Consider the following 19,198-nt stretch of genomic DNA (forward strand, 5'->3'; position numbering starts at 1 on the left):
ACAGTCTGAGTTTAGTCAAAACAAAGTGCTTATGACTGATTTAGTTAATGAATTCTAGTAACCATTCATCTGCAGTCCATGTTTCCCAGCCCTTCTTCTCATCACTCAAGTCCCTTCAGGTACTCCACCTAAGCAGAAGACAGTGCACACTGTCCAGCTCACCTGGTCACCCACAGCTACTGACCAGCCAACCTCTGTGTTACAGCGAGTTCATGTGGCCTTCACCATGGGGCTAACACTAACGTGCATCCCTCTCTTTCTGTCAACTACTAATTTTCACAGAAGCTGAAGAACTTCAGACTATCTTTTGGAAATCTTCTCCAGTCCAAATTTTAATTAATTTCAGGTGTTGCAAATTTACTGGGAGAATAGGAACCAAGCCTAAGCATAAAATCTTGTTTCTTTTGAAAGTTAGCCTGAAAATATTACCTTTTTTTAAAAACAGTATTTTTTTAAAAGAAAAACAGTATGCAGTTTCTTGTATCCTAAGATAAGTCTACAATTTCAGTATCTGCATAAATGATTTTTATTTATATTCTCATGTTACAATGCCTTCTTAAGATCTCAGTATACTGGTGACTGCCTACATCGTCACTGTTGGAAGCCCTTCCGCAAACATCTGACCCGTGGATTCCATTATGTTCCTGGAAGATCTGTAAGCCACATAAAATAAGTCTTATTAATGCAAAGAATCTAAATCAGAAAGAAAGTGTGATTATGTTCCATGGGAAATTTGGAGTTTTTCTTTTGGAGTTTTGAATTCAAGTAACTATAGAAAACCAATCTAACTTATTCCAGACTTCAAATATGAACTTTTACACCCAGGTTTCTAATGTTGTCTTCCACAGGTAACTTTCAAAACTCAAAGAAACATCTACATTTTTTCTACACGTAATTTCAATAAAATTGTCTTTTTTTCTTTCTAGAGAACACTTAATCTTGAGCTTTCAAATCAGACCCATCAGCTTTGTTTTGATACAAACATAACAGTCCTCCTTCTGTAGTCTTAAGAGCACAGCAAAGCCATTATTCCACGTATACACGTGAACGTTACTGGTAATTACAGCAGGCCAGCATATGCACCAGTGTTCAGCTTAAAAAAAATATTGTCCAATGTATACTGTTTATTATTCAAAGATTTTAGAAGAATGCTATTTAAAACAATTCCCTCAAAGATCATGAGGAAAGATGCTCAAACTTTATCCTCTCAATTTGTGAGGTCTATTTCCCTTTGTTTCTCTTAAGCACATCACAGGTATCCCCAAAGGACATAAATCTCTAGTATGGGAGAGGAACCAACCCCCTTCGGAACCTGAATGTTTCCTTTCCTTTCAGCACACTTTCCCTGTCTCCCACCAAGCCTCAAGCACAAAGGAAATTACATAGTCCAGGCCAAATCCCAAACCAAGGCAAACACCATGCCTGGCCAGATCAAGTTTTGTTTGTGGAACACTGAAGTGAGAATCCAGGGGACTGGAAGGGGTTTAAAGGGGGGGTGCAGAGTAACTGAAAGTTACCAGATAGTTTCAACAGCTCAGCATAGCACTAGAAGATACGTAAATAAAGACCGATCTACCACAAGAATCAAAGGTGTAAAGATGACAGTAATCTTTATAATTTGAAAAAGCCACTCAACATCAAATTTCTCCTAAAGGCTGCAAAAGCAAAGCTAAATTTCTCCTGGGAGTAGGTGCTAATATTTCCCATAGCAGGCAGCTCCAAAAACTCAAATCCAATAGACTCATAATATCTGAAGATTTTCACATGTGTACATATGCATGCATTTTCATGCTAAATTTAAGGTTAATCTTTAATTTAACATTAATTTAAAATTTATTAACCTTTCAGTTAACACACACTAAAAGTTTTAAAAAAGCAGAACAAAAAAAACTAATTGAGTCCCATTCAGTCTCCCCTCACTATAAACAGCTTCTTTTCCTTTACAGAATGCAATTTCTACTTTTAACTTTTTATTAAAATACCATAAAAAGCAACATACTTTCTAACTGCATGCTTTATTAGATCTTGTAACCAGCTCTGTAGCCAGCAAAGAATGTCTTCAGTAATTATGAAAGACACTTAAGTAAACAAAATTGGAGAGCATATCAATTTTCAGGGCTTCTAAACTATGTCCAAAGATGTCTCAGAGAAGGTTTAAACTGTACAGAAAAGTGAACATTGCAGTAGCTTTCTCCTGTTAAATATATTAAAGTCTAGAGTTCTGCAATCACTGATTCCCTTGTCCCATAAAATCAAAAAAGTCCTCAGTCCCTTGAGTAAAATAAACTCAAAACGAAATCCACCAAATATTCTAAGATTACATTCTCCATGCCCTGTTTCCCCCTCCACGCCTTGCGAGAAAAATGCAGGACTTATCTTTAGAATTAAGAAATCATTCTACTGGGGATTTTTTATATTTTATATATACATTAGCCGAACATGTTGTGTAGTAGATAACACTAGCCAAGATAAACACATTCAAGTACTGTGATGCAGTTTGTCTTTCACATCTGCACCGAAACCAGCACAAAAAGGGTCCAACAAAGTAAATTCACTAGTTGAACTTAGCCCGAATTTCAAGCAGAAGGTGAAAAGAAGCTAGCACTCTGTAGGAAGATGTGGATGCAGAGAACTATGGTGACAATAATGTCCAACGACATCTGAATTCTGCTCAAATACCACAAACGCAGAATATAAGCTCCATGCAGAATATAAACTCCATAACAAGTATCTGAAATCTGGAATATCACACTCTCCGTTACTTTTCTTACTTCCACTTACTCATAAGGATTTTGGGGATGGAAACTCTAATTTCTTGCATGTGTGAGAAGAGTAAAAGCATACATGCAGCAGCAACTGCAGTGCAAAAAAAAACAAACACACACAAATTTCTGGTACAAGATGATGTTCAAAATACAAGCTTATCCTCACAGGGACTCACTGAGTAGTACTGCTTTTCATCCACACTTTTCATCTGTTCTTTATACATGATACACATGTATAGGGAACAGTAACAAACCTAGGTAGCCTCATAACATTTGTGGTTAACATCACAAGTAACTAAAAACCCCACAGACCTCGGCCCAGTGCAGCAGAAGCAACTCCACCACCTGCATTAGCACTTGTCCCTAGGAAGTAACTTACGCCAATGCTCCAAGTTCATTACCTAAAATTAAATCCTACAAATTAAAAGAATATCGCATTATTAGAAGCACTTTCTCAGCCTTCTGTAAATATTATTGCACAGCTACATCACACTGTCAGCATGCTAGGTGTGTGCATGTGTGTATGTATTTATATGTATATACATTTATAAATACACAGAAAATCTGATTTGCCCCTCCTGGATCTCCAGTTCCACATATTTCACTATTACAAATTTGTAGACCAAATTCGTGATGCCAAACAGGATGCAACAAAAGCAGACACGAACAAATGAGGAAGGTGATGCAGACGGGCCACACACCAGCATATTGACTTTGCCTGTAGGAACAACTCCGATTCCTTTAGGTTATCCGCTTACGATACTACATGGATATTTAATGCAGGGATCACAGCAGAAGAGTGTTTACAGGGAGGATAGAAAGTACCACAGTAGTGATATCAACTATATTTCAGGTAGCTGAGGTAACAGGAAGCACAAGGAAAACATATGCACACATTTGTCAAAGAACAGGAAGCATCAGTATGGCAAACGGTTTATTTAACAGGGGAAAAAAAAAAAAAGTTTTGAAAAGAGTAAGCCACCTGTGAGGGATGAGGACAAGGAAGCCCAAAAGTCATGCAACACATGTGACCACTGAAAATAAGAAAAGAATAGACCAACAGCACTTTCAAAATAGTCACAGAAAACAAGTGAAAGAAACTTCAGAAACGTTAGAGAGTTTGATCCAGTAACAGTTAAAGATTTCTGTTGATATGAAGAAAGAGTGGGGAGATTGGAAAAGCACCTGGAAATTCAGATTACTTCCTCAGTGTGCTCTCCATTGGGACAGAAAAAAGGAAAACAAATGAAAAAAAAAATCAGTTTGCTTTTGTTAGTCAGCAGGAGTAACATACAAAAGGAAAACAGGTATGTTCATTGTCTTTAAACTGAGAACTCACAGTTACAGGAAGCAATAGGGGCAAGGGCAGAAGAGAAGGAAGACAAACAGCACCAAAAATTAAAAAGGATTCCACCATATAAGATGCCAAATGACCAGGAAGACACAAAACCAAAAAAGGACAGAACCCCTAAAACACAGCATTCTCAGCAAAGCCATATCAGTACAAGTCTAAATCACCTGTGTTAAAAAGCGAAAAAAAAAAAAAACCCACACAAACCACCCCAGAGATTATCAAGATAAAACAGGAACACTAGTCATTTAATTTAAAAAAAAAAAAAAAACCAAACACCAAAACAAACCACCAACATCCAAAACACTAAGTTAATCTGTTTATCTCAACCCATGATCAGTAGACAATTGTAACTATTACATGAAATAGTACTAATAGGTTGCGGAAAGTGTTTTTCTGTACCAAAATATAAAGGAAACAATATTTTCATAGTGCAAGTGATTAAGTACCAGAACAGGTGTCAAGAAAGGCTGCAAAATCTCCATCCCTAGAAATACTCAAAACCAGCCTGGACAAGACCTTCGGTAACCTGACCTAACTTTGGAATTAGCGCTGCTTTGAGTGGAGAGGTTGGATTAGAGGACCTAATTTAGGCTGTGATGTTCACTTTAAAAGCCATCAACATCCAATTTAATTAAGGAAGTAATTTTTTTCATCAGTAGCTTTCCAAACTATTATCATCCAGCTCCCCCAAAAAAGTAATTAAAACATACTGTCTTGGTAGTTAGTGCCAACATGAACCAACAGCTTCTTAATTTTTTCTGTTAAACCTGAAGTTAACTACAAAATGGTCACTTTTCTGAGCCACAATTTCTTCTAAAAAGTCTACTCTGAGATACAGGGGGAAAAAAATGTCCAGCATTAACTTCCTTTTGGACTCTCAAATCTGCCTTCCTGATGTTTTTCTAGCATACTTGCTTAGTTCCCCAAGCATTCTTACTGTAGATATTAATTACGCCTATATATATGCATGTGTATTTATACATACCTACCCAATTGCATACAGACACACCACCACATACAGACAGTAAATACTCAAGACTGCTAAAATTATCAAATTCCACCATACTACACAGTTAAATCAGAGAAATGCATTCTCACTCCCAGTATGTCTTCTGCTGACACTGGTAGACATTTGGGCTCTTACAACCTGCCTTCCTTTTCCAATGCTCCCCTGAAGCATCACCATGAAAACCATTCCCCTACACAGCAAACAGATAACAACACCCAGAGAAATTCTAGGCTCAGGAAAGCTGTAAACAATGAGAACATAGGGCTTGGAAATTTTTGATTATCTGTGATCAGAAAATATTTTCTTGGTTATCAAGTTCTGACTAGTTAAATATATTGAAAATAAATATCTGTTTATCAAAAAACTAGCATACTTATTCCGATACACTCAGTTATACAAAAATTAAATACAGCTGATTTTATGATGAGCAAATGCACTGCCATAACACACTGCCACCATGGTATATGCAGCACACTGTTGTCAAGCTAATTCAGTAATAAGTTAGCACAAAGAAAAATAAAAATATCCACAAAATATAAAAAGGTGAGACATAGAACATACTCAGATAATGCAACAATTATTCTGCTATTGCCTTAAAGCATCAGAGTAAGGTATGAACAGTAGTATGTTAAAATAGTAAAGTTATTTTCCTCAAAGGACGTTAAATTAACCATGCCTGTCCTGTTGTTTAATAGGCAAGGTTCATGGTCTATAAACAATTACTTATGCTAGCAAGTATGTAATAGGCCATATCCCATTAAAATGAAAAATGGAATATGGTGCTTTGAAGCAAAAAGCTATTCCATGCCCAGCTCACGCAAGATTTTGGAGCTCACTCACTCCCAGATGTTTTACTCCGTAAGAGTCAGTTCAGTTGTCATATGCCATTGACACTAACACAGATCACCCTATTTGTCATACTACAGCAACTGACTAAAACTTCCACGGCACCACTGCAAAATAAAGGCTGTTAAAGTACGTTAAAGTTCAAAACAAACTGCAGGAGTATTTATTCCAATGTAAAGACAGTTGTTGAAGATAAAACATAAATATTATTTGCATTGTAGAGTTGCATCGTGCTTTTGGATTACTGTGCATTTTAAGTAATAAAGAAGCATAGCTCTAAAATAAATGAGAACATTCACTCTGCTCTGACATTTAATTTCTAAATAATGCTCAACTAAAATGGCTTCTCTAAGGCAAGTCTGAAAAGTCACTTAACAGATTTTTGTAAGTATCTGTAAAAGTGAAGTTTCAAAAATAAGGTAAGTATCGTACTTTAGACTTCACTTCTTACCATAAGAATATTCACAAGACTACTGGATATAAATCAAGAAATTAACAAACTGTATTTTATTACTTAATGCAAAATCCTACTTCTAATTATAAGATATACACTCGGTGAAAACAGAAACTTAAATTCAAGCATCACTGTTATGTACTCAGTCAACCTGATTTACTTCAAAAAACTGTCAGCATTTTTACGAAACTGTCGACATTGCAAGCAGGAGGGAAAAAAAAAGAAGCAGACTGAAGTTACACTTACCTGCAGCCCTCTTCTTCGAAGAATACTCGAATCATCCATATTTAGACTCTGCTGATCACAAATTCCTGCTAAAGCTCACTTGCTTCTGGCTAGCTTTGCTCTCTAACTGTTAAAGAAGTCCATTATTTTAAAACTTTTCTTCCCCCTCCCACCCCCCCTCCGTCCAACTCGCTAAAAATAGGACATGGTCTTTCACTTGCCTGTCATGAAGAACTGCAGCCACGGTCTCTGACTATCTGTACGTATTTCTGCCTGCCTCTTTTGTGGCAGATTTAGCAGGTCACATTGGAAAAAATCTGTTTGACTTTCCTAAATCTTTTCAAGGTTGGATGTCTCATTCCCCTCATACACACAACTGTCTAGAAATACAGAATAATCCACAACTCCACATAAGGCCAAAGAGTGGAATTTAATTCAGATCCCACACACACATATTTTTGCCTTATTTCAATTTACTTGAGCTGTTATAAGGGATCAGTAAACTACAACAGCTGCCTTCATTTACTGTTTATAATAAGCTCACAAAATCCAGGTCACATTTCCTTTAAAAAACACATGGTCACACTTAACTAAAAAATCAATTCTGTGGACACACAGAATACAGTACTATTTAAAATACAGAAAAGCCTCACTATGAAAAAATAAAATTTAATTTTTCCAAATTTTGAAAAATTCCTTTACTTCTTCATATGACAAAGCGAACGTCAGATTCTTCAGATACTGTCACACATTCTTTTGTTTCTGTTATCTCTGAAGTATGCTGGTCTCCTCCTCGTATGCAGCAGGCATGGCACATTCTTTAGTTCATTGCTAAGATCTTGCGACTTGACTCTTACATGCTGAAGGGTCTGGAACACATGTTGCAAGTTCTGAACATTTAAGAATTCATTCATCTATTCATCACTGACAGAGCTGTCTTAAGAAGCCCTTCCCTCACCGTCATCCATAGCAAAAAGGAAAAAAAAAAAAAAAAAAACACAGTTCAGCTGAAGCTTTTTCAGTCTGTCCTGCAGTTTCTGTTTCCAGCTACCTTCAAAGAGACAACTCCAGCAAGGTCAAAAAAAGGCTTTGCCCCTTTTATGTACATTATCCCAAGCCCACTTTAAAATATGAGCATGTAGCCTGTGTTGAAAAATAAACAATGAGAACACTTCTAGCTATACCAAACACCATTTCAATAAAAATAAAAATCTACGTTCATCACACCATTATTTAAATTACTGAGCATGTCAAGGAGCCTTTGTCCTACACACGCCCCTTCTACATTAGAAAGGCAAAAAAGAAATATTGCAAATATAATGAGCCACCTAATGCCGCAACGACCTTCAATTTCTTTAGCAGAAAGCTAAAGCAACAGATTTCATCTCCTGATAAAAGCTTAGGAAGAGCCTATTTATAACTTCTGAATATAAATACTGTATTTAAAAAGAACTTAACTTCAGGCTCAGAAAGATTTCACGAGACACATAAAATAAATCAAACTTCATCAAGAGCTGTGTTTATGAGGGGATTTCAGCCAGACATCCTGAAGTGTGCAAATGCAGCAACAACGAGAGCCCAGACCGTAGGCTGCCTACCACAGCTTGATGAAGTGTTCTGTTCCCACAGTTATGACAGCTGCAAACCAAAAAAAGTCACAATACAAGCACACAGGTTGATCGTGCTTAAAGAAATATATATTTACATGGAAATCTTTAGCTGATCTTCATACTAAGTGACCGAGTCACATGAGCTAAACACATCATTGTAAAGTCAGCTGAAAGCAGATACAACTCAATCCCATTCACCAGGCTTTTTCTGATCCTCTGCGGAGCGAGTGTGGTCTTTTATTGTGAGTAGCTAATAAATCCTCATCTTGCCGATACCTCCTTCCATCTGCCGTTTTAAACAACTGAATGCTGAATTAGGTCTGCAGAGTCTTTGTGAGCTCCCCAACAGGGCAAGCCGCCACACAGAGGCTGAGCAGGCAGCTCATTTGCATGGAGTATACTGTACCATATAAAAGCAGCTCGCTAGTAAAAACAACTCAATGAGCCTCTTGATTTTAAAGGCACAGCATCTTCTTTCTCAAATATAACGGGATAACAACAAGCCATGCACAAAACTCCGCATGAGAACTTAAGAACATGTCACCAGGGAGAACAGCAACAGAAAAAGACAGATAAAGCTCTGTTTAAAAGCAGACTGAAACACAAGATGATCATATTTCTTCACTGTGATAACACTTATGATGGATTTCAGTATTACTTCCTGCGTTTTGCCATCAAATAAGCTTCCTCAGAAAAATATACCAAAGACTAACTTCACTTATCAGACATCAGTATCAAACAAATTATATTATTACTTTAAAATCCCCATAGAAATAAAACATTTTGCCATGCACACTCAGCACTTTGCAGCATATTTTAGTCTAAATAGATTTTAGAAATATTTATATTAGACCATGGCTAACTGGATCATCGATCTTACCTCTTCTGACTAAGGCTACCAGCATTAAACGTACAATGTGAGAGGAATCAAGGAATCTTAGCAATTACACAATACACACTGTTATTTTCCTCGTAAACCAGCCACTAAATAAAAATGTTTATAGCTGATAACGCTAGTATATAACCCACCTATATCTGTACTGTAACTGAAAACATTCTCATTAGCACATATACATCTAATCTCTTCTGGATTATTTACCTTAATATTCAGACATTGTCAATTCTCAAAATGTCTTCACAAGTGACTTATAATTGATTGAGGTTGGCACGAGTCACAAAATACCATGAGAATCATCTGTTCTCTTCCAAATTTCAGGCTTTCTTGGGGAGAATGCCTTCAAATTGGCTGCCTGCCATGCTTACCCAGTTTCTGGGGTAGAGAAGCTAATCGGGTCTGCTGCAAAGAAGCAGGCACAGTTTTTCCTCCAGCATCACTCTCCCCTTCCCTTCTTCAAAGCAAACAGTTCTTATTTTAAGGTCAGATCAAAAACCACCACCAAAAAGATCTCCGATGTGGTGACCACCTTTCTTCCCCCCTATTTAACTGTTAACACTCATCTACTCTCCCTTCTTCCTTCAACGAAATCTACCACAGAAAAGCAATGATGAAAGAGGGTGGGAGAGAATACTCAGTACCAAACTGAATCAAGCCAAGGACAAATGGAATTTTAAAAGAACTATTGGACATGGAAAATTGTTTTACAAAATATTACCTTTAGAAATCTATCTGTCATCTCATCGAGACTACGCCATCCTCAGACATTCATTTTAGTATCCTAAAAGGTCCACAGGTAAGTCTCCAATGAAAGATAAGAATGTAAAAGACATTTCACTAAAAAATATATTACTGAAACATATTAGAGAAACTGAAGTACATAAAATATAATTATATAAAAAGTTCATCATAAAACAAATTTCTCAAATAGTTTTCAGATGCAGGCAGCATTTATAAAGCACCTAATAAAATACCTGTTTACCAGAGGAAAAATTCAAAATGAGATCATGTCATATTTGAATCCTTTAAGAATTACAGTATCTACCTTAGCACTCAACTTCACTAAAAAAAATTAGGAAGGAGATTAAAAATAGGGAATTCAAAGTTTGTTCACCAATAACTTTAGTGAGCTCCTAACCCAATTCTTCCTTCTGCCATCAAATTAACGCACCTGGGGAATATTTTGCTTTGCTCTGTAGCAACGAGAAAAGAGAAAGGGTAGTGTGGTATTGGGACCATTTGGCATTATACAAACAAATCCAGTTTGGCTGCAGCTCTCGCTCTGAAAAAGCTATTCAATCTTGATTTGAAGACATCAAGAAATGGAAAGAGCTGTGAACTTCCAGTAAGTACGTTCCTGCAGTAGTTACTCTGGTAAGTAGGGAAGGACAGCTTATCAGTTTGCCAATTCTGGGATTAATTAAATGAGGCTAATAGCAATTTCCAAAGAAACAAAAGGAGGTACTGCTTTATACATTAGTCACATTGGGCGATTTCTTGCTGTAAAGGCTGGGGCGCAGGGCAAAACCACAAGCATGGCTAAAAGCCTGTGGACAAATTCATTGAAGAATGTGCCAAGAACTCTTAAAAGAGAAAAATACACTGAAGATGACCCACAGTCACAAACAGGCACAAGGGTTCTGGGAAGAGACTCTGCCTTAGACACCTGCTATCAGAGATAAGCTACTGGGCTCACCCAATACAATCATTCTATGTTTTATTTAGGTAGGAAGGACAAAGGTAGTGCTTGCTGAAGACAACAGTGACTTACATCCTAAAAGGCGTGAACTCCACAAAGGAACAAAGGGGTAACAGTGAAATTGTAAACTGAAAAATAATTCTAAAAATAATGTGATAGCTACGACGGTTCATGTAAGCCCTGAACAGACTGAAAGAACTTAAATGTCATAAATGAGTGGTATTGTTTCTGTATAAGATATTGATGAGATCATTATTGAAAATCATGTCTTTTACCTGCATTTCAAGGTGAGCACTGATAAAATGGAAAGACCCAAAATAAATGTTTTCAGGGTAGAAAAAGATCAGAGTTAAAAGACTTAAGGAACTCAGCCTCCTTTAATTATCACAGAGACCACAAGTGTGATAAGACATTCAAGAATATTAGGAGGACCTGGAACTTTACTCCTTACACGCCAGACAGCAACCAACCCTACCTATCTAAAAACTCTAGGAGGGGTCTGCACTTAAGATTTTGGTCAGCATTTCATTTTGTCAGTAAGAAGAAATCTCTTCTCCTCCATGCTGATTCAGACCGCATTCCACTGCATGCTAGCAAAACCTATTACTTCTCTGTCTTGTAGAATAAAAATCTGAGAAGTTATAACAGCTACAACAACTGTCTCAAGGTGACTGGAGTCTTCCACCCATTAACTTCAGTATAGTCAAAGCAACAATTCTTTCAGTTATTCTGTAGCCCACAGGTTTTCAAAAAGCATTACTGTAAGATGACCAAAGGCATACCGATTTCACAGCCAGGAAAGCAATGACCCCAGTAAGTCACTATTAAGTAGCAGGATCGTTCCTACGTACAATACATTTCACAAAAAAATAATTAAGAAACTGAATACACTATTATCTTATTACTCATATTTTCTAATCACCAAAGTAGCTACAAACAGGGGCAATTAACAAGACAGAGGTCTGTATCTACTATATTAAAGTGCACATATACATATGCACAAAGACCTTATCTGTGTAGAATCACATGGTTCACCTTTGAGCTGTGTTCGGTTTGTTGTACTATCTACACTGAATATAAAATACCTTCTACATATTTTAAATTGTTACTGGAACTTGAGGCACATTACAGGAATCACTGAATAGTCATGGAAAAAAGTTTAATCCAGTTTGTTAAGAACTAACTAAAATAAGATGAGAGCAATTTATTTTACTATGACTCCATAGTCCTTTCTGGGTTTTGGCACTGCATCCTACCATCTTTTGTGGTCTACACCACTGCATCAGAATGGAAACCTGCCGCTAACATAAAAGCAAAAACAGTTATCTCAGCAATCAAATCATTACACTGGGGATCAAAAATTTGTGTACTCTTTAGTATACCTTAAATGAATCCAGTATCTGCACACCTTAAACTCGTTAACACTAGAGGTCCAAGTCTACTTAACATTGACAACTTTGAAAAGGCATTAACCCACTTGTGATATTTAGGACTGACTACAGAAACACCAGCAAGCTCTCAACACAAGTGGGACCCCATCATGGGAGACATGGTGTGAAGGACATCCACACTGCACAATAGGACGACCAAATGATGCAGACCCATTTGTGCTTTGTCGTACAAAGAGTGTGCTCCCATCCAAAGATCAGGCTAAAAAAAATGAAGAGCTTTTCACTTGCCTGGCACAAGATGTAATGCATTTTATTGTATACTTTTATCAAGGAACTTTTCAGAACAGTTCCCTGATCTAAAATACTAAGATCCAAAATTCATTATATTTCTCACTCTATTTAATCAAAACTAAAAACAACAGAACATCAAGCTGTGGCAAACCTTAAGGATACAACATTTCCTTACATAACATATTGTCTGCTGGGAGAAAAAGATTACTTCCCGAAAGATTATCAGCTGACAATTTCAGTGGAATTTTTTCAAATCTTTGGTAACATTCGTCTGTGCAACCAAAATGAGCCAAATGTTTCGCTGTCAATCTGAAACTTAAGTGTTTGGGGTTTTTTTTTATTTATTTTGATCAAGCTGTGTTTATCTGGAGAATAAAAAACGCATCTCTTTGTGATAAACTGACAGACTACTGAAACAAGGAAGGTTGATGAGATAACGTTTAAAAAAAAAAAATTATACTTGGCAGTCAACCTAAGAAAACTCGCCTGACAGCTTGTCTGAATTTCTTCTGGATTTCTTGCTTATTTACAAGATTCAGTTTGATAAACTAAGACCTTTGCAGCAAAGCTGTGCATTAACAATGAACCATAATAGGAACTCATTCTGAACCACAACAAACTCTGCTTATGAGGTTTGGTCTGCGGGAGAAGAATTGCTGAAAAAAATGTCTAAAATTCTCAAGGTTTACACAACGATCAGGCTTTCACAGTGCGTTTTCTGTTTCCAATTTGCTAGGTTTAGATTCCTGGGCAAGGCTGCCCCATCCCCCACATTCAATACATTATGAGAGGCGGCACACCCACTAATCTTCCATACAAATGTAAATTTGCTGTCGACTGGGATGGAGGAAAGAGTTCATTCATCTACAGGCCGACCGTTTTTGTACTGTGCCATGGCAGGTATATTCAGAAGAGACACCAATTTCCGGGCAGAAACAAGTTCATTGGCTCAAGCCCCTTCAGAAGCTAAAATCTTTGGAAGGGAATCTTCAATTAAACTTTAGTATTTGTAGAAGATGTGGAATTCACTATGCAAACATTCTTGTTCTGAAGTTAAATTGGCATTAGAACAGAATGGAAACTAGCTTCTCTGATGCTACATTTCAAACACAATACCATTTTTAAGATAAACACTTTTTTCAATAGGCAGAGAAGCTTTTTTCAATACAAGCTGCAAATTCAAAATAGAAGAAATATAATTTCTGTTTAGTAAATATTTAAATGGCATTACCAGAATCAGAATTCTCTTACTTTAGCAGACAGCCTTCATGCTTTAGAGACATTAGGACTTAAACATCAGCAGTGAATACCTTTAACCAGAACGGCAACAAAACCAAAGCCCAAGGACCCAATACCAACCCCTGTGTGTCTCCCTAATGAAAGGTATTGATATTTATTGGGAAAACTTTAAAAACCAAAAACCCCACAGTTTCAGGAATCCCACGGGAAAGACATCATGCACCCAGTTAGCCCAGGAGCTATTTTGCCATAGAAACTAGTTCAATAAAAGCTACAAATTACAGACAGATCTTGTCTCTCATGCAAGCACATGCTGAGAAATATCCCCAAAATTTTACTATGCAGAACATCTCATCCACTGTCCTCTTCTGTCCTTCCATACTTCTGGCTAGCAGCATTCTTCCTGCAGCCTCACCGCACCAGCAATAGTTCACATATATGTATTTGCCTTTTCTGTAAACTCTTCCAAAACTTTTCTGCTCCTGATTCTTCCTTCATCAATAAAACCACCTTTGACTTTGAAGTACAAACCACGCAATTCTTACATCAAGAAAGCACCTACTTTATAAAGAGTTTCAGGAACAAAAACTGCAGAGGCATGAAGACTATACCAAGCTGTATTTCACTGTACATTCCTCTCACATCTATAGGATATTTGTCATTTTGGACACTCAATTCTTCAGAACAAGCACTTGGTGCTTCACAAAACAATGAAGCTCTTCTATTTCAGTAGCATAACATTTTCAAATAATAAATTACACTGTCAAACATGTTCATTAGGAAAAAAGCCATGAAAGTTAACTGATTTTTCTTTAATTAATCTGCTCAGAACAAAGTCTACAGCACTGAATATATTTTTCTAACTTAATCCACATGCAATTCATTTCAATACACCTTGATTTTTACCTTGGTTTCCAGCTGATATTAAACTGCTTGGACAAGTCTCCAAAAATCATACCATTGTGCCTGATTAAGATCAACACGATATACATTCAAACACTACCTTTGAAATAAACACTCAAAGATAAACCAAAACATTTGGAGTTAGAGGGTTTTACTCTCCCCTACTCTCCTTGTCTATACCAGACTAAGCTTACATTGCTGTCTAGGGAGACATCTCACAGCAGTTTTTTGCTGATGGATTCTGACAGATTTTTATTCTTCCTTTCTGGTATCAGACAAAATCTTGCTATTCATTTCTCACAATTTTGTCATCCTCTTAAAATGCTAGACAAGTTAAAAGCTGTTTGTTTTTTTACAGATATCCCTTTTCCCAACATTTATCCACTAAAGTAGAACAAAAACTGAAAGATAAAAGAATTAATTCATTCAGGATTTAAAAGATTTACAGTGCAAGGCAAATTTTAAAAAAAAATATATCTTCCTCTCCTCCAAGGTCTGTGTCAGGCTTCCCATTTTTATGAGTTCTCCTGGTTTTGTGTTTTTTTTTTTTTCTTTTAGAGCTATTTTTCCTCAAAAAAAAGCAGATGCAAAATAATAATTTGGCAATCTCTCAAACTTTTTGGCTTTGTTTAATAGAACCTATTACATTTAGTCGGAGAAGAAACAAAGGAGTAAGATGTTGACTTAGAGCCTCAAAGAATATTTCTCAGAGAAAAAGTGTAACTCATTATTTTAAAAGACATATGAAGACAATTTCTTTCCATAAAACTAGCAGGTAAAAAAATGCTTGAATTTCAAATTAAAATAAAAAAAAATTACATTTCTTGATAGTTATAGTTACATTTTACTCTAAATTCAATTCAAACACAGAATTCTTATGCATGACACTACAATACCGCCATGTCCAGCAATGAACATTTCATAAAAACAAACGTGCTTCTTTGCAGCAGCAATATATTTACAATATATGTTCTTTAAAGTGTTCAGACATCCTATAGAATTACTAATATAACATTGAGCTTAGCAGTTGAAATCTTTTGTTCTTTGTATAAAAAAAATATATTTAAGCTTACCAGAAAAAAATTGAATTATGATTCTCATGCACCATTTGAATTGTCACCTGGGCTTTTGTCTCAAGAACTGACAAGAGAATATCAATGTGTTAATTGAAACAAGCAGTATGTAATCCACAGGACATCTTTAGCATATGTTTGCTTCCAAGGGCTGACAAGAGTTTTCTTGGATTTTTTAGCACTAGAGTCTGTTTCCATTTTCAAGCTAAAAATACGAACGAAAATCTTACACATCTACATAAATACATATTTTCCCAGCCGTACCTTTCCACAGGAATCAGAAAACATTGTATCTGTCTTGAGACCTTGAAAAATACGATGGGAGTATGGTAACATTGTCATGAAAGTGTTGCAAACCCCACCTTTAAAGCTGTATTTCTCTTCGTAATTCAAAAGGCCCAGAATAATAAATCCAATCAGAAACCTAGCTCCATGATGGAACATTCTTACTGATGAAGGAGAATGAGCTAGTGGATGTAACAAGGCGAAGCTCAATACTCAAAGCTATCATAATTTAAAATTAGACATAATTATCCTTAACAAAACCAGGCACTGTGGAAAGGGGCTTTGGAACAGCTGCTCCTCTTCAATTTAAATGCTCATTTGTTTTACATTGACCTAGAAATCAGTATCCTCCTAACCAAAAGCCAATTAGATAATAGTCCCTCTTTCAAGCTTGTAGAATACTTATTTTTTTAATGTCTTTATTATGAAAAGCAAAGAAATAAACTGCAGATGATGCCACAAGTAAGCTCTGCTCCAATACGCACAACTGAATGTGAGGGTCCGCTCTCAGCCTTTCTGAAAGGTCAGATTTACAGCCCAGGAAAGACACCCACCAGTCCTGGCACTGACCCGTCGGCGCAGTCTCAGCTTGCGACAACTGCAAAATGCTGCAAAGGCAGCACGTGGAAGGATCTTCAGTCTGCTGGAGCAGCATCGCACCGTTCGTTCCACAGTAAATGTAACATGCCAAACGGACAACACAGAAGCATTACAAGAAGCATTTCAAATTTGTCCTTCCAACCTGGCCCAGAAATAGGTCACGAACATCGATGTTTCTGGAAACAGAAGAATGTCAGATTCTTCTTACAGTATTATTATAATTATATATAGTCTATATCATATGTAATACCATATATAATGTACAATGCATAATTTTATATGTGTATTATATTCTATTACAGTACTGCAATATAAACAGAATTAAAGATATCCAGTTTCCTACTGACTCAAGTTAGTCTTTTTGTCATCTTGCTTCCTCCCATCGTCCTTACAGAGGTAACCCTGGTTCTATTTTATTTCCACCCAACTGGCGACAGCATCTCCCACAGCTAATCAAGAGCTGTCACGTTTGAGTGTCAGCCACCGCTGCCAAGCCACATTAAACAATGAACTGTCTCTCTCTGAGAGGATATGAGGGGGTGTTTCTTACTCAGCTCCAATTCTTACGAAATTGCAATTACAATTATTTTTGACATTTCTTCTCTTTTTCAAGCCTGGATGAAACCGGCCAGTGGCTTGAAAGTTACCAGGAAAGAAGGAACGTTGCAGAAACTTTGATTCCCTATCACTGCTCAATGTCTCTGGCAATCATGACTATTTATACCATTACTTTCAATTTTGGTTAAAGCCAATGCCAAAAATACACATTAATCTACAGATCTGTTCCAGCTCTAAAGAGACAAAATTAAGAGTGCCAGTTTGATTACATTCAAATACAAAGCCATAAGATTTCTTGGTCTTCTAAGCCTTGGCAGCATCCCTAGAGAAAATTCTTTCCATGAAGGAAGTTGAGCCTTTTCTAAATGCATCAACAAAGGAAGCTTCTCAGAAGACTGTTACCATACTGAGTCTGACAGGATCCAGAAAGACAGTAATTAATGCAGTAAACTACATTAAAAAACAAGAATTCAATTCTACCAAAACATTGGGTCTTCAGGGAAGAAAGAAACATTGGCAATCACCAGTAGCAATTCACAGTTCCATGCTGAAAAATGATCTGCTAATGTGAAAGGTAGATGTTTTAATACTGAAAGGAGCCTTCCAAAATTGCCAAAGTTGTGAAGTAAACAAGCCTGTATTGACAGAATGATCTCATAGCAGAACACAAATCTGCACAGCCAAGGTGGAATTCGAGGGAAGGAGAAGCTCTTTCCAGAACAGGTCATGAAGCTGAAGAAACCCGTCTCCTAAAGTTTCCTTCTGATGTCACTCAAGTAGAAAGCAACTAAATGAAAGCATGAGCTGCAATGGACAAAACAACAGCAGGACGATTCTAAATATACCTCAAAGTTATCAGACATCAGCAATATCAGTTTACTCTAGCAGTTTGTGCTCTGTCCTGTGCTCCTGAATTTCCCACACTAGCAGTCCCGTTTTGTTCCCCATACTGCCTTTAAAGCTTCTTTTACAACAGGAAGCAGGGGACAAGTCAAAAAAAGCCCTTTACCCAGCCAAATAAGAGTCAAGGAGTAAACAGATTATCCAGGAGGTTTCAGAACAACTAGAATAATGCAAATCCTGGGCAAAATATTTATTTTAATTCTGTGCCAGCTTTTCCAAAGAAAAAGTAAAAGTAACATCAGTTGTTGAGATTTTTATGGGAAAATAAGGTTGCAAATAAATCACCACAATTTCTGAGAAGAGTTCTTAGGTGTTTTTGTATGGGGGCAGTGGGGGTCAGGGTGTTTAAATTACTACCTCTGCTGATAAAGTAAACATGTAGACATCAGACATTATTGTTCAAAGCTTTTAACTTGCCTGCAAACTACATTTCTAAAAAACATATCTCTAGGAAACAGCAAAACTTTTTTCTTAAGAACCTGCCAATCAAGTGAATTTTTAAAAGTAGCTGTCAGAAGAATTGCTACTGAATATGACCATTCTGTGTCAACAGAACAGTCATGCATATAACATTATTCAGCATTTTAATTGATGACCTAGAAATAAATATAAAACCACTGATGACAAGCATACGTGTAATAGCAGAGTATAAACAGTGAGGTCAGCACTGTCGGGGTTATCTGAATGACTTGGTAAGGCTGCTCTATTCAAATATTGTGTTAATGCAACCAAACGGTAAATTACACTCAAAGGAATTTGGAAAAAAGGCAACTATAGCAGGAAGGGAACATCTGCAAGTCTGTAACTCCACAGATCTCTCCTGGATACCTTTTTTAAGTATTGGTACCACATTTGCCAGTTTCCAGTGCTCAACTACTGAAACTATGTTAAGCAATTGACTATACAGCACTAATAGTAGTTCACACCTTTCATACTTGAATTAGTTTAAAGCTGTGTCATTATCTCCTTTTACTCACTGAATTAACAACTTCCTTTATTCTGGTTTTAACCACTCTCTTTCCTTTTAACCATTCTTAATTCTTACTCGGGGAGGGGGGGGTAACTCTGCATTTCTCTGCCTTGAAGAAGAGGTCTTTA

The 19,198-nt window shown here is 36.8% G+C and overlaps 1 protein-coding gene across 12 annotated transcripts in view; it reads right to left on the reverse strand.

The window, feature by feature from the left end:
• MAST2 (microtubule associated serine/threonine kinase 2) overlaps positions 1-19,198 on the reverse strand; it is a 194,264-nt gene that overhangs the window by 138,775 nt on the left and 36,291 nt on the right. For 2 of the 12 annotated variants that reach the window (XM_080406087.1, XM_080406086.1), the window contains exon 1: positions 6,675-16,800. The exons of 9 other annotated variants lie outside the window; for them this stretch is intronic. In XM_080406087.1, the coding sequence (XP_080262213.1) occupies positions 6,675-6,713 (39 nt within the window). In that variant the 5' untranslated portion in view covers positions 6,714-16,800. Of the gene's footprint in view, positions 1-6,674; positions 16,802-19,198 lie in introns of those variants that run through there. One more of the 12 variants, XM_080406084.1, reaches the window with a different exon arrangement.

The sequence above is a fragment of the Falco punctatus genome (genome assembly GCF_963210335.1).
Source record: "Falco punctatus genome assembly, chromosome: 11".
In the NCBI taxonomy this organism is placed as follows: Eukaryota; Metazoa; Chordata; class Aves; order Falconiformes; family Falconidae; genus Falco; species Falco punctatus.